This window comes from Sander lucioperca, chromosome 9, assembly GCF_008315115.2.
Source record: "Sander lucioperca isolate FBNREF2018 chromosome 9, SLUC_FBN_1.2, whole genome shotgun sequence".
In the NCBI taxonomy this organism is placed as follows: domain Eukaryota; kingdom Metazoa; phylum Chordata; class Actinopteri; order Perciformes; family Percidae; genus Sander; species Sander lucioperca.
This window is the reverse complement of record NC_050181.1, coordinates 23,047,424-23,072,002: the sequence shown is the minus strand read 5'-3', so window position 1 is coordinate 23,072,002 and position 24,579 is coordinate 23,047,424. Positions and strand designations below refer to the sequence as shown.

General features: G+C 40.4%; 2 protein-coding genes across 6 annotated transcripts in view; one reads left to right on the top strand and one right to left on the bottom strand.

The window, feature by feature from the left end:
• Positions 1-4,129: 4,129 nt before the first annotated feature.
• tgs1 (trimethylguanosine synthase 1) lies at positions 4,130-21,777 on the bottom strand. Of its 3 annotated transcripts, none has more exons than XM_036004723.1 (14): positions 21,494-21,777; positions 20,846-20,913; positions 19,969-20,102; positions 19,758-19,836; positions 17,792-17,872; positions 15,302-15,817; positions 13,772-13,895; positions 13,530-13,616; positions 11,303-11,462; positions 8,763-9,297; positions 7,786-7,932; positions 6,452-6,668; positions 5,790-5,868; positions 4,130-4,564 (listed from the first exon to the last, which is right to left on the bottom strand). In XM_036004723.1, the coding sequence occupies exons 1-14, from the start codon at positions 21,610-21,612 to the stop codon at positions 4,451-4,453; spliced, it is 2,460 nt and encodes an 819-aa protein (XP_035860616.1). In that variant the 5' UTR covers positions 21,613-21,777; the 3' UTR covers positions 4,130-4,450. The 3 variants fall into 3 exon arrangements, with proteins under 3 accessions (XP_035860616.1, XP_031146814.2, XP_035860618.1); XM_031290954.2 differs by having other exon boundaries at positions 17,792-17,869; XM_036004725.1 differs by having other exon boundaries at positions 17,792-17,869; positions 19,969-20,096.
• Positions 21,778-22,720: 943 nt separating this feature from the next.
• tmem68 (transmembrane protein 68) overlaps positions 22,721-24,579 on the top strand; it is a 12,915-nt gene continuing 11,056 nt past the window's right edge. For 2 of the 3 annotated variants that reach the window (XM_031291058.2, XM_031291060.2), the window contains exons 1-2: positions 22,756-22,942; positions 23,831-23,979. In XM_031291058.2, the coding sequence (XP_031146918.1) occupies positions 23,920-23,979 (60 nt within the window). In that variant the 5' untranslated portion in view covers positions 22,756-22,942; positions 23,831-23,919. The other variant, XM_031291059.2, reaches the window with a different exon arrangement.

Below are 24,579 nucleotides of genomic sequence, written 5' to 3'. Positions count from 1 at the left end.
ATCTTTACTCTAAACCATAGACTATATATTAGTCTATGCTGTCGGTACACGATCCGTTCTGCCTGCACGATCCATTCTGCACATGCGCAAAATGTTCGCGCATGCGCGGTTGTACGAGGATTTACGACACTGCACGATCTGTTCCACGCTTCCGGTCGACAGCCAAGCTAACGTTAGTTTAGCTAACAGCTAATTCGGCTAACTGCTAGCTGAGACAGCATGTAATAACTTTAAAAGACCCTCAAAATAAAACTTGAAAATAAACGTTGACATATATAACAGCTGTTACGTCAGTTCTACTTTACTTGTGCTCATTTAAAATACAATCACTCAATACTTGTCTTTATTGTTATTACTGTGAAGTCTTAATTTAGCTGTAGCCTGCTTTTCCCATTACGTTTGAGTTAACGTTATTTTAGACTGAATCTAGCTGTCAGCTAGCGGTTAGCCGAATTAGCTGTTAGCTAAACTAACGTTAGCTTCCCGGTGGAGGCTAGCCATAGGCTAGCGTGGAACAGATCGTGCAGGTCGTATGGATACGTAAAACAGTATTATCTTGCGCATGTGCAGAACGGATCGTGTACCGACATATGCTTTAAACTCAAGGCCCGAGGGCCAAATCCGGCCCCTCGCAGGTTTTGATCCGGCCCGCATTTCAATTTAGGGCGTTTTCACACATGAAAGTCCGAACCAAGGTCCGGACCAAGGTTCATGTTTTTGTTACATTGTATACATTTGATCCGGTAAGTTTTGGTTTCACACTGCAGTTATGCAAGCGCACTAAAGATCTATACGTGACAAAACTACGTCCTGCCGTCATCACATACGTCTCCAGATACTTATAATTGATTGGTTTGTAGACGGGCTTCCCCGTCCTCTCGTATCCTCTCTCTGGGTCTGAGTTTTTTCAGCTGACTGCTGCTCTCCCCTACTGCCGCGGCTCTTTTTGTTTTGTTGTGATGTTGAGAAGCAAGACACTGGAACTTTCTGGAGAATTTATTCAGAGACAAACGGAAACCTACACTGTACATTTACTACCACTTAACAAATAAACTGCTGACCGGACCATGGTTCAGTTTGGTCCGGACCGAGACCACCTCTTTTAGTCGGACCAAAATTTGGTCTTTTGATCCGGACCGTGGTCCGGGGGAGGTTTCACACCTGTAATTTTGGTTCGGATCAAACTGAAAAGTCCGAAAGTCCGGACCAAATGAGGTATGTGTGAAAACGCCCTTAGGTTCACAATCAATTTAGGCCCACCTAGTTTTTGTCGCTTTTTCCAAAGTTTTTGGTGCTTTTTTTCTGCATTTTTGATGCCTTTTCCGGTGGTTTATGCGCTTTTTTAAAAATGCTTTAGGGACTTTGTTTAAACGGGTTTGACGCTTTACTCAATGTTTTACCATGTTTTCGGAAGTGTTTGGCACTTTCTGATGTTTTTGTCACTTTTTTTCGGCCTTTTTCCATTTTTTTTTGGCGCTTTTTTTCAACGTATTTGTCGCTGGCTGAGGAACTTTTTTGCCGAACTTTTTTGGGGCTTTATGAGGCCCAAAATGTAAGTGAGAAGACTACAGTATATGAGACATGCAATAATACAGTCAAAATATTTGACTTTTTCTCTTAAATAAACACGTCAATAATCTCTACATGTCTGGCCCTCGATGTGATTCTCATTTTCCAGAGTGGCCCTCTGGGAAACTGAGTTTGACACCCTTGCTCTAAACGATAGACTGTCTATGCTCTAAACCATGGATCTTCAACAGGGGGTCCGGGGCCCCTAGGGGGTCCTCAGAGTCAATGCCTCCAAGGGGGGGCCTCCAAATTATTGTTAATTTTTCAAAAATTAAAAAGTCTTAACATGAATCCAACAAAATATTAGAAAATATAACTCCCCACTGATGATAGGCTACTGGCCTATAGGTAAGGTAGTCACTAAGGCAATCCACAGATACAGTTCATCCTAAGTGTTAGAATCATTATATTATCAAATGATAGACAGAGACCACTGAAGATATATTAAAGTTCATTTTACTTAAGAACCCAACAAGGAGGCCTTCTCCGCACTACGGAATAGTACAGACAATGACCTAACGAAAAGCTTTCTACAACAGCTTTTGTAATACCACGTAGAATGTGATAATCATCATACAAGAGTTGGTGTCGTCAGTTGTTTATCTTGTCAGAGTCGATGACGTCTCCCCTATCTGGTCTGAGAGGGCATGTATGCCCTCAGGAACACACCGTGCTCAGACAAGGACACGCAATGGCTCCATGTTATCTTGTTTAGAGTATTCAGTATAATATTATTCTATGCAAATAGTTTAATAATAACGAGAGAGAAAGTATGTAAATCAAAATTTCTCTTAACACTAACGATTCACTGTGCCACATGTATGTTTAACATTAAAACATGATTTATAAAATCATGCCAACAATTATTAGGCTATTTTAATGGCTTAGTTTTCTATGGTAAACAATAAAATAAGTCACCATAGCTATGCCGACGATACACAACTTTATTAACACCAGGAGACTATAGCCCAACAATTAAACAAATCAACAACTGGATGTGCCAACATTTTCTTAAATTAAATGAAGGAAAAACTGAGGTGTTAGTTTTTGGAGCAAAGGATGAACGATTAAGGGTCTCAGCGCAGCTTCGACCAGCAATGTTGAAAACAGTGTAGTCATGGACCCAGACCTGATTTTCACATTAAGACAACAACAAAATCAGCCTATTACCACCTTAAGAATATATCAAGGATTAGAGGACTTATGTCTCAGCAGGACTTGGAAAAACGTATCCATGCTTTTATCTTTTGTAGACTTGACTATTGTAATGGTGTCCTTACAGGTCTCCCTAAAAAATCAATTAGACAGCTGCAGCTGATTTAAAATGTTGCGGCCCGAGTTCTAACTAAGACCAAGAAAGTGGGTCACATTACTCCAGTTCTCAAGTCTTTACATTGGCGTCCTGTGCCTCTAAGAATAGATTTCAAAATACCAGCAGAAGTATATAAATCCCTAAATGGCTTAGGGCCAAAATATATTTCTGATCTGTTATTGCACTATGAACCACCCAGACCTCTCAGGTGGTCTGGGACAGGTCTGCTTGTTGTCCCCAGAGTCACAACTAAACAGGGGGAAGCAGCGTTTAGTTTTTACGCTCCATATATTTGGAACAAACTCCTAGAAAGTTGCAGGTCTGCCGCGACTCTCAGCTCTTTTAAATTAAGGCTGTAGACCTTTCTTTTTGATGTTGCCTATTCTTAATTTTTATATTGAACTGTTAATTTTATTTCATATTAATTTTATACTGAACTGTGAATTTTATTTTTGTATTTTATTTTGTATATTTGTATTCGTCAATATTTTTTTTATTTCCTATCTTGCTCTTTGCTTTTTAATGTTTAATGTTTTATGTAAAGCACTTTGAGTTGCCCTGTGCTGAAATGTGCTATATAAATAAAGTTGCCTTGCCATAAAGTTGCCTATGCAAAAAAGGTATGTATAAAGGCTTTAGGCTGCCCTAAATGTTATTGTAGGCCCAGTTTAATATGCAACTTCATTTTATACAATACATGTACTAGGGGGTCCCTGCTCCGTCTCTTTCAGTTAAAGGGTCCTTGGCTTAAAAAACGTTGAAGACCCCTGTTCTAAACCAGTGGTTCTCAAAGTGGGGTCTGGGGACCCCCAGGGGTCCTTGAAGGGGTTCCAGGGGGTCCCCAACAAAAAGAGGAATCATTTATTTTCACTGTAATTTCATCCATAAGTAACACAATGACAGATTGTAGGACTGTTTTGCTTATGGCTTTCATTTACTTGCTGTAATAAAACATCTAAAAGCTATAATTCTATCAGGTAGGGGACCCTGGGAAAAATTCTTATCAAATGGGGGTCCATGGTCTAATTTGTGTCAGTTTAGGGGTCCTTGATGTGAAAAAGTTTGAGAACAACTGCTCTAAACAACACTAATACAAATAATAAACACCATTAAAATAAGTTATAATCTGAATATTAAATCTGTTTCATTTAAACATAAATTAAAATGCCTGTCCTTTGATTGCTCCACTCCACCTGATGGTGTAGTGGAATGTCGTAATATCAACAATGAAGATGACAAACATTCTAAAAAAACAAACATTTATTGTCATAGCTAATTTACAATAAAAAAAGGACACAGTCGCATTATTATTCATAAAACTCAAACATGCAGGGTGGTCATAAAAGGTAACTTGTGATCATCAGATTCAGTCAGAAATAATTCTTATTTGAATGTGACCAAAGTGTGATGACAAAAAGTTCAAAAAAGTAGGGTAAAATTGTTGTACTTTCTAGTACTTGAGTGGAATATCTAGTATAATTAGAGAAATAGAGGAAAAGTACAATTTGTCTTCCATTCTCATTTAGTGGAGGTAGAAATCCACATTGATGCATGGCTTTGCCAGTGTTACTAGCTGTCGGACTTTATCAAGCTGCCAAAGTAAGCAGTCACGGTCTTCAGCTTGTTGTTGAGGAGGTTCTGCTCCACCTCCACCTTCCCTCCTGGACCAGCCAGAGAGGCTATCTGTGGAAACATGGACATGGAGATAATATATTACTAGGGGTGCATGAAATATTGACTCAATATCGTTATCGCGATATCACATTGCACAATATATCAAAAGTGTCACAATAAGTATGCAATATTTTGTTTATTTTGTGGAGCGCTACGTGGCTGTGTGGCTTGGTTGTGTTTGATTTAGAGCCCGCTTGAAACTATAATGATCATGTTTCATCGGCCAGTTACCGTGCCACTTGCACGTTAGTGCACGTCAGCGCACGGGTCCACTACGTCACAAACCCTATGGAGTGTACCAAGTGTGTGCATATTTCGACAGAGTGACAGTGTAAGTGAAGAAATAGATAGACAACAAAACGGAACGAATCAGAGAAGCGAAAGAAAAGATGTGTCCTGTTCTCTTTATTTATTTTATACTGTACAACTAGTAAAATCAGAAAGGCGAAGCAGTGCTACTTCTGCTACTTGGGCGGAGTGATATGCTTTGCAGCACCTGAGAAGCCCCGAGCAGATCAGCAATGCTTCGCCTTTCTGAGAATATAGTTCCTAGTTTATATACGGTTAGAAGACCGTTATCTAACTCTGGGGGTTACGGTGAATAAGACAAAGTCCCAATAAGTCGGCGTGTTCCTTTAAACATTGTGGCATTTATCACATAGTAAATTATGTTAGTGTTTTTGTGCGATAACCAGAGTTTTTCCTGCATAGAGGACTTTTTGGCGCGCCCCAAAGAGGATTTAGGCAGCCACAAAGGAAAATCACCAGCACCAAAATGACAAGAATTGAGATTAAAAATAGCAATTTAAATCCTCTCTAATATGTGTTTAAGAGCAATTTACCAAACAACTGTTGAACAAACAGAACATAAACTTGAATATGAGAGCTAATCTCAGTTTTATCACCAGGGTCAGGCTGTACCGGACTCTCCCCGTGATTTATTTTAATATAAAATTACATTTTGTTAATTTGGGTTTTATTTACACCAGCATTATATAATTTTTTTTTTTAAATCAAATTGCCAGAAATAATAGGAAAATGCACAGACTTCTGTCAAATAAGGTAACACAGACTCATGGCCTTTACTGTATGCGGACCGATCATGCTTACTGCCGTGCGTAGTCCCCCCCCACCCCCAAAGGCCCATTCTGAGCCAGGAAAAACCCTGAATAACTAATGGCCTGTTCACCACTCATGCATCCAGACACATACAGTAAAGACTGAACATACAGACCTGATCCATGTCAGCATTGCGAGGCAGGAAGTACACTATGTTGTCTGATATCAGTTTGGCCAGGCGGAATATCTCAAATGTGTCTACAGTTAAGGATGAAAACCAATATTTAATACAAACACAATCCACTTTTTCAAAACATTTCTATTTTAAGCTGCATTTCAGTTTAAATGGAGAGTAGATATAAAGTGTTATTTCTTTTGTATAGAGCTGACATTTTGTCCAGATGGCAAGTGCTACAGGAGAACTCGAGGAGTGTCCAAAGTAAAAGGGTACTGTAAATGTAATGACAATCTGCCCATTAGACTTTGATATTTCATGTGTACAAGTGGAAATTATGTGCAGTTGATGTTGCTAGAGGAAAGATTTAGGGGGTCATCCTCTCGAGACCATGAATATACACAGCAAATTTCATGTCCAACATTGGCCATCCTCAGGCCTCATAGCTTGTGACACACACTCCAGTTAGGACCAGCACATATTTTAAAACCCAAACAATAAACATCCAAGGGTAGACTAATAGAAATTATGGCCAATTCCCATGTAATAAATGGAAATTTTCCTTTAAGGACTCTTATTGTCATTCTGTCCTTCCTCCCATAGCAGATAAACCATTGTCAGTAAGGCTCTATCATCCCCCCTGCTTCTACATCAAAGGATATCCATCGGGCTGCATCATGGTCTTGATGTCAAACACTTCAGCAGTCAGGTAGTCTGGCCCTCCCCATGGTGGTGAAAGGAAGACCACATTGCCACGGAGACGAGGTGCCAGCTGAAGAAAGTCCCCTTGAAGGAAGTCGATTCGGTCAGCGACGCTGTAAACCATAGCATTGTGCCGTGCCAAGTTCAAGCGCACCGGGTCGATATCAATGGCCAGGACTGAGAGTATGACACAGAAAAGGAAAACAGCAGCAGAAAGACAGTGACTACAGAATATATGGAATATCCGTACAGGGACTTACATTTCCAATCTTGCATTAGGATTGACACTGGACAGTCAATCACAGGGTTAAAACAGAAACATGGAGGCAATTCAGAGGCTTAAATGTTCTTCCACACTTGACATTAATTATGGAGTTCCTCAAGGGAGCATTCTGGGCCCTGTTCTATTTTCTTTATACATACTCCCTTTGGGATACAAATTATTACTCATCATAATGTAAAATACAACATTTATGCAGATGACACACAATTGTTGATGTACCTTAGTTATTTTAAACTCAGACCTATTCTTTTTCATCTTTATAATTTCACAAAAACACGTTTTCATCTTAGACACATAACAAAAGTTAGAATATTTCTATCTCAAATTAATGCTGATACATGCTTTCATTATGAGTCACTTAAATTATCGGAATAATTTTTTTTACTAGATTACTACTAGATTACTTGATAATTCTATAAAATAATAACGGTTAATTTGGAATGCTAAGGCTAGGATTTAAACTAACACAAAAACACAGAGTCCACTACTTGTGACACTGCACTGGCGTCTTGTATCTTTTACAACTGAAGCCTTACACAACTGAGCACCTTCCTATATCTGTAACTGCCTTTTACTTTATGTTCCAGCCCATGTATCGCTGTGAGATATATCTGTGATAAAATGAAATCCGCCGATAATATTGTCTAATGTATTAGTGTCAATAGTAGCTCAGAAGACCATTATCAACCACAGCCAGCCTGTAGTGGGGCATTTAAACGAGAGTAAGAAAAATATATTACAAATACTATTCAATACTTAATTCATGACATAAAAACTTAAGCCTAGTTCTTTCTTAAAATATAAAACTAACTCTACATCCTGAACTATTCTTGTAGAAGTCGGTGCCAGACAAAAAGATACTGATGAAAAAAAATGTGTCACCATTGATATTGTGCACTGATAGAGGTGAATGGATGTGCAAGAACACACACGAACACACACACACACACACACACACACACACACACACACACACACACACACACACACACACACACACATTAGGCTTACCTCTCTTTCCAGTGAGGGCGAACTGGATGGCATTTCCTCCCACACCACAGAAGGCGTCTATGACCAGCTGAGAGTCCGGGAAGCTGTGCTCCACCCTGAGGGCGATGTGCTCAGCGATCCTCTCCGGTGTCACAGAGAACCAGCCCTCTAAAAACACACAACAATGACAATGATGTGTGTGTCAGACAGAATCTAAGAAAGTAACCATAAGAGGGATTTAAAGCTATAGTGCGTAGTTTCTGTCTCCCCCATGAGGAATTCTAAGTATGACAACAAAACCTTCGGTGCGTCCACATGATACAAGCCTTCCGTGATTGCGCCACCATGCCCCCCCACCCCTCCTCCACACAGTTGCTAGTAGCCAAGGAGGACACGGAGGATTAAAAAAAACATGATGGACTCTTCAGAAGAGGTCATTATATTCACTTGAGTTTCTGCAACTACAGTTTCTGAACACACCCATACTGAGAAACACAGAGAGAGTTGTGTGGAGCTGATAGTCTTAATTAGCTTTGTAGCAACTCATTTGGCAATGGCTTAAATGTAACGGGCGTTTATTGGGCGGGGCTTAGAGTTTAGCACAATTGAATTGTTGGGTCTTTGTAAATTATAGAGTGTGGTCTAGACCTGCTCTATCTGTAAAGTGTCCTGAGATAACTCCTATACTATAAATACAATTTAATTAAAGTGAACCTATCCTTACGACTTCTTCCCTGCCTCAGTCTCTGATTTGGAGCATGTCTTCTGCTTCACTCTGTTGTGCAGTTTATACTGATTGTTGTGTTTATGTGATTTAGCAACTCATATAATGTCTTAAAATGTAACAAAGTACAATACTGAAAGAAAATGCAAAAGTCATTTTTAAAAATGCTCAAAAATACAAGTACACAACAACAAAGGCTTCATTACAGTAACGAAAGTCAATGGAATATTACTTGGTACTTTTTTTACTACAGATAACTTGAGTGCAGCCTGACCTCGGTCCAGCCGGATCCCTTCATCGAAGCGAGAGAAGAGTCTGTAGCGTTGAGCCCAGTATTTAGCCAGCTCCGGTTCAGCCGCCATTTCAGCTGGGACCGGCTGCTTCCTCGCTCGTTTACTCTTCTTATTCTTTGGCTTCTTTCCATTTTTCACGCTTAACTCTACATGCTTACCACTGTTGCCTTCAGGTGTGTCAGATATAAGAAAGTCAGGAATTTCTAGACATGGTAGCGGTCTACCGGGCTGATCCTCCTCCTCCTCCATCCTCTCACTATCCACAGTTCCAGTAGCAGAGTTGAGAGTTTGCTCAGCATCTAAACTGGACAGAGAATTAGAACTATCTTCTTCCACAGCCTCTGTATTTCCTTCCTCAGCACTTTTCATATTCTCCCTGCTCGTCTTCCTTTCTTCTCCCGTAGCTCTTCTCAGAAATGGAGGCTTATCCTCCTGTGTGCTTCCTCCTCCCATCTCAACCTGGTTACATGGAGTCATCTGTGTCTCTTTCTGGTTCTTTTCAAGGAAGTTTTTGACCTGTGAAACAAAGAGTCTTCTATGTAACATTCAAACTAATAAAACATTTGGCTACTACATTTCTGACTGTCATAAATAATCCATAGGGGTGGTTTAACCCTCCCAGCTCCCTTCCTTTTCTTCTACATCTCAACACAAGCCAGATGGGAGTTCAAATGCTCTGATGTGGTTGATAAAACTTCATAGCGGACCAATGTGCAGTTTGGAATATTGTGTTTGCATCTTTATAACACCAAGCTAAAGATTGGGAGAAAAGCATAGCATGGTTGCAGCCAACTAATACGGATTACCGTCATTCAGGTAATCGTCAGTCATGTAAAGATGTTCAATAGATGCTTCCTTTCACAAAAACTCATATAGTGCCCTAGTGTGGAAACCAAATATGTAGTTTTGATCCAACTCTAGTCTCGCATTGCCAGACCTTCCTCCACAGCGCGTAGGAGGAGGGTCTGGCTAGTCAACACAGCATTCTGGGATGGGAGAAAAACGTGCTCTGGTTTATTGGCATTTCTTTAAACCAATCACAATCATCTTGGGCGGTGCTAAGCCCTGGACAGAGCAACGGTGCCTCTGCAAAATAGCCTCGGGAAGGAACTTGTTTTGGTGGAACGTGTACGTTCAAAATTTGGTTTAGTCGTGCAACAGAAAACTCAGATTGGACAGATAGTCCAGCTAGCTGTCTGGATTTACCCTGCAGAGATCTGAGGAGCAGTTAACCATAGTCCTCAGAAATCCACCGGAGTTTAGAATGTCAACACAAAGAAAGCGGAAGGTGACGGACATTGGCGGCACCGGAGCAATCCGGGAAGTGGAACGTCGTGGATATAGACTGATACAACTCTAAAGGCCAGACTAACTAATGGCGTAGCCCAAATGCACACTGTGGTTTATTTATTTTATTTAATGGAAAAGTTTATTTTTCCACCTAAACCATATGCTTTACAGAGGCTGAGAATTTTCCCAGCAGAGCTAAAAAAAAAAAAATCAGTAACACTTTACTTGAAGGTATCTACATAAGAGTGACATGACACTGTCATGACACATGAACTCTAACTCCATAACTTGTCATGACAAAAACCGAATGACACTTACTAAAAGAAGTGTTATGTCATAAACGTTTATGACTGGTTTATAATGTTTATGACATGTTCATGACAGTGTCATGTCACTCTTATGTAGATACCTTCAAGTAAAGTGTAACCAAAAAATCAATCACTTTCTGACCTTAACCCTTTCAATTTGAACAGTTTCTTTCCTACATGTTAACCTATATGAGTGTCAGAACGTGGTTTAATTAACCAGAACTGATCATTCAATTCAATTTTATTTATAGTATCAAATCATAACAAGAGTTATCTCAAGACACTTTACAGATAGAGTAGGTCTAGACCACACTCTATAATTTACAAAGACCAAATAATTCCAGTAATTCCCCCCAAGAGCAAGCATTTAGTGTAACATTCAGGAGACAGGGATGCTCAAAGTTGACCCAAATTGGATGACACCCCCCCCCCCAACTAAAGACATATACGTATAACGGTATGGATTTCTGATCATTGGAAAGCTAACAAAAAAGAATATCAACAATTTTAATACTTTTGGTCCTAAATAAATAAATAAATATGCAAAAAAATGAGATGTTTCGTCTTTAAAAAACTAATTTGCAAAAAATATGTTTTTATATATGTTACAGGTAGACAATTCTTTACATCTTCTGAAGTTTTCATGTTGTGCCCGCTATCAGCTGAGCAACAGCAGACTTCTGAGTATGTGGTGGAAAGGTCTTAACACATGAATCCTAAACGTTGCCTATGATTTTCTGTTTTATCACAAATATTTCAGTTCTCTCTAAATGATGTGCCGGTGCAATTGAATTAAAAAAAAGTTAGGCGCACCACTGCAACCAATGTCAGAAGATTAGTCTGGAGCCGTGACCTCCTGCCTTGCTCTGTGCCCAGTGTGACAGGCGGACAGCGTAAACCCTTCAACAGTTTGCAGGCGGTACCTTGGTGAGGGAGCTGCTGATCCGTGGCTGCGTGTTCTTGTCTCCACACGTCTCTGGGAACCTGATGTGTTTGCTGATGCTGTGGACCGCTCTCTTAGCCCACCGCTGCTTCTGATGCTTCTGACCAGCACTGCCTTTGAAGCTTAACACACTGTCGAACCTGAGACACAAACAGAAATACCACCTCATCCTGAGAGCCATTTACTGTGTGATGACTGCTCCAACATGTGTACACACCATGGCCCTTAACATACATACAAGACTCTCAGCTAGTACAGGGTTTCTGCAGGTTTCACCAAGTCAAATTTAAGACCTTTGTAAGACCATTATAAATTAAATGTAAGACCTATATCATGACTTAAAAAAAAACAAACAAAAAAAGTCAATATCAGAGTCCGGAAACATGGCTAAACTTGCACTTCCCGATAGCTGAAGAATAAAATCCGTTCTGAAAGAGACTCGTGTGCTATTGCACTCGGCTGCAATATAAGTTGCATGTTGTTCTCATTTGTATTCGTAATTCAGCAAATTATATTTGGAGTAGGGAAAGAAAGAACTACAACACCACGGGGAAAAACACTACAATGTAAAGCATGGCAGGAGCATTTCAATGAGAAAATGTAGACGTATTTGGAATTATTTAAGGCCAAGAACACAAAATTCTTCAGCGAATTTAAGACTTTTAAAGGCCTAAAATTTTGACTTTGAAATTTTTGACTTTTTAAGACCCCGCGGAAACCCTGTAGAATGAAATGAATACCATTAATACCAAATCTCACAGTTTTCATTTAATAATCACTAGGGCTGCAACTAACGATTATTTTCATAGTCGATTAATCTGTCGATTATTTTCTCGATTAATCGATTAGTTGTTTGATCTATAAAAATGTCAAAACATGGTGAAAAATGTGGATCAGTGTTTCCCAAAGCCCAAGATCACGTCCCCAAATGTCTATATTCAGTTTACTGTCACAGAGGAGAGAAGAGACTAGAAGATATTCACATTTAACAAGCTGGAATCAGAGAAATCTTATTTTTTTTAATAAAAAAATGACTCAAACGATTAATCGATTATCAAAATAGTTGGCGATTAATTTAATAGTTGACAACTAATCGATTAATCGATTCATCGTTGCACCTCTAATAATCACTCTGGTTTTCCACTGTACATATACACTCAGCTGGCAGTTTATTAGGTCGGCCTAGCTAAAACTAATGTAGTCCATTGTAACAATGGACTTCAATAAGTTATTTGTACTGGCTACTTTCATATTTTACAGTGTGTTGAGAAACAGTAGTTACTGGATGATGTTATATCCCTGATGTATGACTGTACAGAAGTGAATTTAGAGTTTTCCCTGCCACTTAAGGGAAAGCACACGTGCCTTAGCGTTTTTGTGCTGCACCTAAAGGCCCTGACACACCAACCCGATAATCGGCCGTCGGACAGTCTGGAGAGGTCGGTGACTCGAGTCTGTTCGGTGTGTTCCGTGCCGTCGTCCGTCGGAGGAGCAATCAGCCTTCATTTTGGCCGACCTGACTTGCTGGGTCAGAGGGCGGGCAGTCGGAATCAATGACCAATCTCATTGGTGGAGTTCTGACTAGCGAATCAGTGCACTTATGTTAGCGTGATGAACGGCTCTCAAAATCTGACGAAAATCTTTTAAACTGACCTTTGTCGATCTGAAATGAAGACAGATTCAGCAACTGCACGGCCTATTTCTCGCTTAAAATGTTTTAAGAAACACGTTTCGGTGAACTATCTTCGTAAAATATGAGATTGTATTCTGAATGCGCCGCCATTATGCCCGGTTGAAAAATCCGGGAGCAGCCAGACCCACGTGACGCGTTCGTCCAATCAGCTGCCGGTTTTCATTTTTTGGGGCGACAATACAGATTAACGCTGCCTGCTGTTACGGAGACATATTACGTCTCGCGCACGCGCAGAACGCACGCTCAAGTCGCCGTCGCTTCGGTGTGTTCTGAGGCACTTTTTTGACCAACTCGGGGAGAGTGATCAGTCCGACTGCCTTTCCTCCTGACGGTCGGCTGTCGGGTTGGTGTGTCAGGGCCTTAAGCTGTATGAATGTAAAAACAATGTGGAACAGCATCAAGATGTGTCTGCTGAAGGCCGCTTCACTTCTGACACACTTCCAAAAGATGTTTAAAGCGCAAGTGAAAGGGCAAAAAGAACCAAAAACACAGGAGCGTGAACAATCAGACTTACAGAGGCTCTGGGTTGTTTTTGAGTCCCAGTTTGCTCCAGGCTTCCTCAGGCGTCAGATGTGGGCTCTCTTCCACATCCAGCTCATGACTGCAAACAGAAAATACTGATTCAAGAAATACATGCCTTCATTTTAAGCAGTTTAGGCCCACAGGAAAAGCACTTTCTTATGGATTTTTTGTGCGTAGCATTTCTTTTTGCATTTTACATTTTCTTCATTCAACACACATAAAGTACAAATGCACCTGCGTTTGACTTTAGCATGTCCTCCTTCTGGGGGTTTGTCATCATCGTCATCATATTCTCTATTTGGCATCTTATTCCTTGAGCCGTACTGTCTGTTAGAGCTGCTGGAGCGCTGCTGGGAATCTGAGTCAAAACATAACAAGATATTTACCAGCACAACTCAAATACACATTATAGCACATGGTAGCAATTTTTCAAAACCCTCACTACAACCCTAATATGTGATACTAACGCTGCTGATCCACTTTTGTGACACGACTGAAGCGTGGTGTCGCTAAAGTTTCCTGAGCAATTTTGTAGTAGGCGGTCTAGAACAAAGGACCCGCGAGAGACTTCCCCCAGTCTCCCCTGTGCTCTGCTTCTACTGGATAGTAGGGTCGCGTTCAACGGATTCATTTGCATAAAGATGGGCATCGGCCAGCTTCCCGGGATACTTCGCGTGCGCGTTCAAGTCGATTGACGTCACCCATAGGAATAAAGTGGAGCATGGCGCGACAGAAGCGTTGCACGGTGAAATGGATCTGTACCGTTACCGTGCAGATCCACCTGGCCAGCGCTGCATTTGAAAAAATGCTGCGGGTCAAAAAGCTGGCCGATGCCCATCTTTATGCAAATTAATCCATTGAACGCGACGCGACTATCCAGTAGAAGTAGACGGAAATCTTTCAAACTAACCTTTGTTGATGTGAAATAAAGACAGATTCAGTATGCATGGCCTATTTCTCGCTTAAAATGTTTTCAGAAACACGTTTCGGTGAACTATTTTTGTAAAATACTAGATCGTATTCTCAACGAGCCGCCATGTTACTCTGTTGAAATTCTCGAGAAGCCAGACCCACGACACGCATTCGTCCAATCAGCTGCCGGTCAAGGGCGTGGAGCATCAACCATAGATATGACGTCACGACACCATGCTTCAGTCGTGTCGGACAAATGGATCTGTACCATCAGTCTAAAAATACTGACTTAATGAATGTAATACAAACAGTATTACGCAATTATAAAAAAAAAAAAATAAAAAAATAAAAAAAAATATAATAATAATAATAATAATAATAATAATAATAATAATAATAATGTACTTAGAAATTGTGAAATCAGGGTTCAACAAAGTAACAAAAATGTAATTTTTGCCACAACTCTCCATCTTCCACCTGAGACGAGTGGTTGCAGGTGTCTGAGCGAGAGAGAGAAATCAGGAAAGATGGAGAGAGTTTTCTACGGGGAAATGTGGACATGTGATCAAACACATGTAGGAAACATTTGGTTGGATGTAAATAAGGTTAAACTACTTAAACACTTTCTTTTTCCAACCTGACTGAATGTTTAAGCAAATCATTCTTTAAAAAACACCAAAACATGCAAACATTTGTTTATATGTGACTATTTCAGACAAAGGTAACTTGTCCATTATTGTGACTTTGAAGAATATCAGATCACACTGTATGACTCAATTATGCATGAAATGCAGGGAAATCCGAAGGGTTCAGTTACTATTTCTTGCACACGCATATACATTCAGTTGCTACCTGTCTGTTCAGCTGTGTTGTCCTGTGAAGAGGCAGCAGGTCTCTTGTTACTATTCCCACCGTCAGAAGGAGGATCCATATCAGCCACACTCACGCACCGTCTGTCTCTCTCGGAGTCAGATCTCCCAGCTGCTTCTAACGTGCAGCTCTGTCCAAACAGATCACTCAAAACCTCGTCGTCATCATGAAGAGCCTTCGCTTCTTCTATCTGTTGGCTCTCAGCCCCAGTCTGTCCATTCCTCCATTCCTCTGTGTGCGTCTCCATGCATCCGCCCATTACCCCTGCTGCTGCGTCTCCACCACCAGTGTTTCCATCACAGACGGACTGGTCAGTGGTCCAGCCCTGGGCTGACCAATACGAGTACTGCTCCCAGTAGGAGTAGTAAGTCTCCGTGGCATGTTTGTCCCAGGCAGCTTTTGTGTCTGGGTCATCCCAAAGCGCTGCCACTGCTCCTGGATCAGTCTCTGGATGTTTCTCCAGCCAGCTGCTCCACAGCAGAGCTTCACCCTGTTGAGCTTCAGGAGATACAGAGGAAAACGGATAAGAATCCATCCGTCCACTATCTGTAACCGCTAATCCTATTCAGGGTCGCAAGGGGCCGGGGGTTACACCCTAGACAGGTCACCAGACTATCACTGGGCTGCCACATAACAGGGTTTTTTTATGCATAGAGGAATTTTTGGCGCCCCTCACTCCCAAAGAGGTTTTAGCCAGCCCCAACGGAAATCACCAGCACCAAAATGACAAGAATTGAGAATAAAAATAGTGATTCAAAAAATCCTCTCTAAATGTGTTTAAGAGCAATTTACCAAAACAAGCAGAACATAAACTTGTATATGAGAGTTGATCTCAGTTTTATCTCCAAAGTCAGCCTGTACTAGACTCTCCCAGTGATTTATTTAAATATTAATATTATTTTTTAACCAGTTTTGTTAATTGTGGTTATATTTAATATATTTTGTTGTTCATCAAAATGACAGAAATAACAGGAAAATGCAAAGATTTCTGTCAAATACGGTAACACAGACTCGTTGCCTTTACTGTTGTGTGTAGTTCCCCCTCCCCTTAAAAAGGCACATTCTCAGCAAGGAAAAACCTTGCATAAGCCTCTTTCACACATGCACTGCAAACCTGAAATGATCTAGACATCACCCGGCGGAGCTGTATGTGAGAACAAGATGTCCGAATCAGTCGGATGGGCTATGAATCGGACTTTGCTCCTTAGTACCAAGCCTGTGTATTCTCCAACTGGGCCCAAAGTGTGACAATTCACAGCGATTCAGCGAGCGGGGCGTGTTAGTGACGTTTCATGCGGCTTGCTCAAAACAAACACCCAAGGGTGACGGCAACATAAATGTCCAACTGGAGAGATAACAAGCATTTTATGCAAACATAACTTTGTTTATCCATCCAAACAACGTTCACTTTCACACAAGGCCACGCACATGCAGGAGACACAAAGTGTGTACCATTTCATACCATTGGCACAGCGTGTAATGCGCTTTCTTAAAAGGTACACCGTGTAGGAATTTCTTCCATCTAGCGGTGAAATTGTATTTTGCATTCAAATGAATTGTGCTCTCTAGCGCCTCGCTTTTTCAAATGCGCGTTGCAACTACGGTAGCCGTTATGTACCAAGAAGCTATGACAACATGTCTTCCAATATTCACTTTTTTGGCGACAAGGATTCCTTCTCCTACGGCTCGGCATAAGTCTGATCCTCCATTATGAACTAAAGTACAGTGCAGGCTTTCAAATTTGCCGGGGTAGTGACAAGCGCCTCTCACTGATCTCCTTCAGCTGGTTTCAGTCATGTAACGCTGGCTCTAAACATAAACGCGTCGTGGATTAGCTAGACAGGTAGGCTAGTGCTTTATGTCCCTCTCAGCGATTATAGTTTTTTAAAATGGTGGAACGACATGGAAGCCTCCTTGGACTTGCCCGTCCAATGTAAATACAGATAAGAAATTATTCGCTTACGAGGATAAGTCAGATCATTGGCAGAGGTAATTTTACACCAATGAGGACATATTTATGAATGAAGACATTGATTTTAGCTAATAAAATACTTAAAACACTACACAGTGTACCTTTAAGTTATAGAGAATCTTTAGGGACACATTCAGTGCAGCCGTGTTGGGAGTGTTACAGAAATGTTACAGGTCTGAGCTCATAAGATCGCTGGTGTGACTTTGACCTAAAAGTGACTCGAGCGTTTATTGGGACGTGAGACCGGCATGTGAACTTGTCAGATCATTTAGGTGAGGAGTTGCTTGTCTAAAAGAGGGCATTGGATGTGTGCATCATGCAAAACAAGACACTATTTTCAGTTTGCTGTCCATATGAGTGTACTGATTATTAGAGGATGTCATTTTCATTGGGCATTACATGCGATTTATATTTAGAATGTTGCACCTACATATAATGTCTGAAACATATTTACTATTGTGAAATAGTACAATGTTTAATTTTCATGTCCTCCTCTTTACCCCAGTAGGTTTCCCAGCCAGCAGCTTGGGTCTCATGTGTTCCATCCTCCGGTGGATCACACACTTCCTTCTCTTCAACTAGGTAAAAAAAAAAAAAAAAAAAACAAGGCAGTGTAAAAAAAAAAAAAAAAAAAAAATCACATATTGATCCAAACTTGCTTCATGAATTAACAAAAGTGTTACTTCGTGAAATAAGCTTCAACCCGACTCATGTAAACATAATCACTGCATGAAGTCATAGACTAATTATGAGGAACCTGGTCGAGCTACTTGGTTTATTATTCATTTGTGAATAAAGCTTCCTGCTGGGCCTCAGTAACTTGTCCTAAATAATAGGGCTGCACGATATGAGGAAAATATCTAATTGCAATTATTTTGACTGATATTGCGATATGATTCGCGATATTGGAGGAAATTATATTTTTTTTAATCATTATTCTCGTTGAAAAGTATTAAAAACATTTTTTAAATGATTATAGTGTGATTTTTGCGAGGAACTGTAAGAAACAGACTTTTTTCTCTAGTCTATAGGATAGGATTTGAAGGCTAGGACGTCTCTGCAGCACCACACTACTTCATTCAGAATGGTTTGACACAGACACTCACCTAAAGGATTATTAGGAACACCATACTGTTACTAATACTTTGTTGCTTTCAGAACTGCCTTAATTATTTGTGGCATTGATTCAACAAGGTGCTGGAAGCATTCTTTAGAAATATTGGCCCATATTGATAGGATAGCATCCCCCACACCATTACACCACCACCACCACCAGCCTGCCCAGTGGTAACAAGGCATGACGGTTCCATGTTCTCATTCTGTTTACGTCTTCAACTGTCCAATTTTAGTGAGCTTGTGCAAATTGTAGCCTCATTTGCCTATTTTTAGTGGAGATGAGTGTTACCCGGTGGGGTCTTCTGCTGGTGTAGCCCATCCGCCTCAAGGTTGTGTGTGTTGTGGCTTCACAAATGCTTTGCTGCATACCTCGGTTGTAACGAGTGGTTATTTGAGTCAAAGTTGATTTTCTATCAGCTTGAATCTCTCGGCCCATTCTCCTCTGACCTCTAGCATCAACAAGGCATTTTCGCCCCCCAGGACTGCAGCATACTGGATGGTTTTCCTTTTTCAGGCCATTCTTTGTAAACCCTAGAAATGGTTGTGTGTGAAAATCCCAGTAACTGAGCAGACTGTGAAATACTCAGACCAGCCCGTCTGGCACCAACAACCATGCCACGCTCAAAGTCGCTTAGATCACTTTTCTTTCCCATTCTGACATTCAGTTTGGAGTTCAGGAGATTGTCTTGACCAGGAATACACCCCTAAATGCATTGAAGTAGCTGCCATATGATTGGTCGATTAGATAATTGCATTAACGAGAAATGTAACAGGTGTTCCTAATAATCCTTTAGGTGAGTGTATTTTGCCTTTAACCCTCCTGTTGTCCTCGGGTCAAATTTGACCCCTTTTAAAAATGTCTATATCAGAAATATGAGTTTCTTTTTAACCAAATTACGACAAAAAAGGATGGATTCCATACAACGCTCTTTGCAAATATCATTGATCACTTTCATTGAATTTCGGGTGAAAATTAAAATGGTTTCAAATCAGTATCCTGACTAAACTCATCCACTCAACATACGTTCCTCTGATCTTAACTATTAGTCAAAACTAATTCATAATTTCAGTTTTTTTAACTCAAATATTATGTTTAATTGCATATAAATGAGGTTTACTGACCATGAATTAAAAGAAGAGTAGTGTAAAACTAGTGGTAGTAAGTTGGTGTTAGTGAAAACCAAAAAAAAGTCAGAAAAAGGGACAAAAATGTCAAGTGTCGAAAAAAGTTTTTGACCCGGGAGGACAACACATATTGCGCCCATATTGCCATATTGCCATATAGCCATATTGCTATTGATTGTGCAGCCCTAGTAAATAATAATAATCACAGTGAGTTAACGGCATTACCTTTGTTGTCAACCTGTAGATCGTCTTCCTCTTCCTCCTCTTCAGCAGATTCTGCCCAGTGTGTGGCAGGCTTCCTCCTCTGTCACATGACCAAAGAAAGCAGCATTCAGCAGCAGAAAGTGTTCCAGACATTTCAGTTTTACATTTATTTCACAGAGGTAACTGAAACAGCGTAACACTGCACAGACGCCCGGCACGAGGTCCGACTTACCGCCCTCCTCGTGTCAGAGGAGCAGACAAAGGCCAGAGGCAGACCCATGCTGGCCATCAGCTGAGTCTCTTCATCCAACACCTCCTCTTCCTCCACCTCAGCCTCCCCTTCTTCCTCCTCTTCCTCCTCTTCTTCTGTAAGTTGAGTAGAAATGTATTTCAAATGGAAACATAATTTGGACATCTTTGATTTCACCCGCTTAAGGTGCAATGTGTGTTACCCATCTTTAACTTTGGGGTGGATGGAGCCTGTGTGTGTGTGTGTGTGTGTGTGTGTGTGTGTGTGTGTGTGTGTGTGTGTGTCATGCCAATGCACCATTCAATCAGTGGATAACTTGGCAAACTTGGGAATTTTAACAACACCAACTAGGATTGGGCATCGAGAACTGATTCCTACTTGGAATCGTTTCAAAAATTATGATTCCAGTAGGAATCGTTTCTTTATTGGAATCGTTTGGAGGATTTGGTTTCAAATCTGATCATCGCTTCCCAATTTAACATGCGCAAGTTTTGGTTTCCGTAGCGGCCAGGCGCTTGTTGTGTTGCAGCCATGGAGCACAGTAAGCAGCGCTCTAGTGTGGCTTTATTTTACATTGAAAAAGCTGTAAAACTGCAACCCACCATTGAATTAAAATAAAACGTTCCTCTTATTTGTGAAAATAAGCATGTGACCCGTTTCAACTCCACCCCTCAAAGAATCAGAATCGAGAATCGATAAGAACCGGAATCAAAAGGAAGAATCGTAATTGGAATCAGAATCGTTAAAATCCAAACGATGCCCGACCCTAACACCAACTGAACTAAAGCCCCAGTGTATTCTGAAAGATACCACCCACCCTCCTACTGTGGAATGTAAAACAGGAAATTGTATAACATACCTTGGACTACAGTGTCTCCCAGATCAGATGAGAGCAATCTATTATCAGAACGATACAGTTCCCGATCCCTGGACAGAGTCAGAGAACACAGACAGGAAAAAAAACAGAAAAAACAGAAAAAAGCTGATGAAGGCCATGTATCCACACTTCATTCTACAGTCGCCTACAGTTGTCTAACTTTAAATTGTGTTCATCACAATCAGAATCAGCTTTATTGGCCCGAGGTTTGCGTAAACAAACAAGGAATTTGACTCTGGTTAGTCTTTGCTCTCAAAGTACAACACTCACTTAACATATAAAGAATAAAAACAGAAAGGACAGTAAGAAATATAAAAAAATACTGTTAAGTATACAGTATAACAATACAATAAAATTTACAAAATGACAAGAAATATACAATAACAATCGAAGAGAGGGAAGGAATAGTGCAATATCAGTATAGTCTGAGATTTAAGATTTAAATATAAAGGCAGTTAAGTGCAATGGTAATATATTAATAACAATATTGTAATTGTAAGATTGAACTATACATGAGGTAGATGAGCAGAACAGTGTTGATTTGTTCAGTGGAAGGGTGGGGGCTATTTCTGAGCGTTCAACAGAGTGACTGCCAGTGGACATACAACAGATATGAGAGGCTTGACTTACTGCACAAAGGCTCTGGAGCAGAGACAGTGGATTTTCTCCTCCTCCTCCTCTTTAGATGAGAGTCTCCTGCTGAAGAAGATATCCGCCACCACTGTCACCCTGCTCCTCTCCAGCATCATGGCGATCAGCTCGCTAATTTACAAGCACACGGCAGAACGAGCACATACGTTCACACTACTGACTGTTACGCCTGTGTCAAAACCATAGACTGTAAAAACAAACCAGCATGGGTCATAGCCATAGACAGTAGATGGGTCATGGCCTCTTCTTATATACTGTCTATGGTCTATGGTCATCGCATGGGTTCAGGAAACTCGATTTCAACAGTTCCGCTCAGACAACACTGGGACAACACTGACATTTCCGGTTATGTCTTTTCAGAATAAAACTGCAGGACTTGAAACTTTGTGCAAAAAAAAAAAATACAACAAATGAACAACACAAATGCAAATAAACACACTTTAAAATGTCGTCCAGGGCTACATTGAAATAAAAGTAAAAGTCATGGCATTCCCTCAAATTCGGTCATATATTGTTTTTGTGAATGAAAGAGGAGAAGTGGCACCATACCGTTTTCTTAACAATGCTGCTCCACAAATACTGAAATTGTAGGCCAATACTTATAAAACAATATACTATCAAACATATTGATTGGGAACTTATGTTTTTAGTTACTAGAACAATGGCAATGACTGTTGGTTCCGATTGTATTTGGCTAATTTTAATAGAACCTTTTCCTTGGACTTATTTTATTAGACTTCTTAGAGGTGCAACAATGAATCGATTAATCGATTAGTTGTCAACTATTAAATTAATCGCCAACTTTTTTGATAATCGATTAATCAGTTTGAGTCATTTTTGTATAAAAAAAAAATAAGATTTCTCTGATTCCAGCTTCTTAAATGTGAATATTTTCTAGTTTCTTCTCTCCTCTGTGACAGTAAACTGAATATCTTTGAGTTTTGGACAAAACAAGACATCATCTTAGGCTTTGGGAAACACTGATCCACATTTTCACCATGTTTTGACATTTTTATAGATCAAACAACTAATCGATTAATCGAGAAAATAATCGACGGATTAATCGACTATGAAAATAATCGTTAGTTGCAGCCCTACTTCTTAGATTGTATTTACAACACTGGGGATTTTTTTTTATGTCGAACAGGAAATTTCAGTTGTGTTGCTGCACTGTCGAGTGCATGGAGGCTGAGTGGAACCATGGAGAGTGGAACCCGAGTGGAATCTATCGGTACGGTGTTTTTTCCCAGGGACACTCGCTCAAATCACCTGTGTAGTGTCACACTGAAAGCGTTCCGCGGCTAGTAGGGTTAGTTAGGAACACGGCAGTTGTTAGATAACGTTACATAATTGTATGTTGTGCTAGTGTAACATTAAATATACAGTGGCGTGTTTTTGGTGGTTCTGTTCACAGAGTGACTGTTTGAGGTATCGTTAACGTTTTTTGTGTTTATTCGGTGTTTAACTTAGTGTAGTTAGGTGACGTTGACTTGCTGTCACTCTCAGATTTTCCAGTTCTGCTCAATAAACATAACGTTATACGTTAGCTTACCGTTTTACCGCAGCTCCTGTCCTCTGTTATCGCATTTAGTTTCTTCGCTGCTCTAACGTTACTCCTTACGGCTAGTGTGTAACGTTTATATTAACACTAAAGCTAGCTTCCATTAAATGATAGGTATATATTCTCTGTCGTCCTTTTCTAGGTAAATATGTTGTCCGTACAGAGCCTCACATAACGTTAGGTAACGTTACATAAATACAACGCTGATGTTGGCTTTAGATTAGCAGCTTCTGATTCAGCAGATAAGGGAAGCATAGCATAACTTAAATTGCTGAGCGACTGATACTACGTTTTTTAAATACATATGTATCCACATACACATTGCTACACATAGCACATACTCACATGACAGTTAACATTACCGACGTGTTTTGTAGAGTGATGCTGTGGCAGAGGGTGAACTCTGCGTGTAGCTTTGCTGTAATAAGGGCTGAGAGGTTAGGGCTGGGGAGACCAAGTTTTGGAAGCGTTGTTGTGTGTGCATGTGAGTTGTATGCAACACAACTGTCATTTGATTCAGTGTAACTAATAGGGCTGGGTATCGTGAGTCGTGACCATAGTGCCATTCAAATACCAATACTTACTTATTACAAAAACCCTTCAGATGTACCTGTATTCCCCCTAACACAGACAGCTGACCTTTACCTAAATAAAATGCAGTATTACAAGAAAAAAAACTGTTTATTTGCATGAATAAATTGAGCTATTGAAATAATAAGCACAAGTGAGATGTGTTTTCCTCTCCTCTCTTTTAGTTCACCTGTGTAAATGCAGATGCTCTCCATGTAGTGTGTTCCTTCCCCTCGAGGCTGTCACCAGCTTCTGTGGCTGACAGCAGAGCAGGATGCCAGACAGTGGGAACCAGTCCTGTCTGATGGGAGCAGAGGACACCGTCTCCTTCCTGGTATGAACCCTGTCCATATAGTAGAGGCACTTACAACATGATAAACAGTGTTTTCCCTGGCTTTGTGGAAGACTTAGGTGCGTGGGGTTTAGGCGTCCTTCCTCAAGAAAGTGTTACATTTTTTTTAATTAAAAAAAATGCAATATCTATATATTTGTCCCTTTGTAGTCCTCTTTGGTTTGCGTGCAGTTTAGTGTCCCAAATTCCACTATGGCCACGCCAAGACCCGCCCTACGAGGCAGCTCGATTGGTTGGGGTTAGGCATTTGACCTCGAGTGGTTAAGGTTAGGATAGCCGATTGGTCAGGGGATATAGGACCTGAACAAATGGGGTTACGTTACGGGGAATTTGGGACACTAAACTGCATGCATGCCGTCCTCTTTGGGGTAGTTTTGTGTCTCTGTTTCACATTTTGGAGCATTATTATTATCATATCTGTGTCTAAAACGTTGATAAAGCTAGAGCAGATAATACATAACAAACAATCAAAAAGCTAAAACGTGCTAAAGAAGTCTGACTACAACCATTAGATCTGATGAAAGTCTTTTAGTTTTATATATATATATATAGATATAATATAATGATATATATATATATATA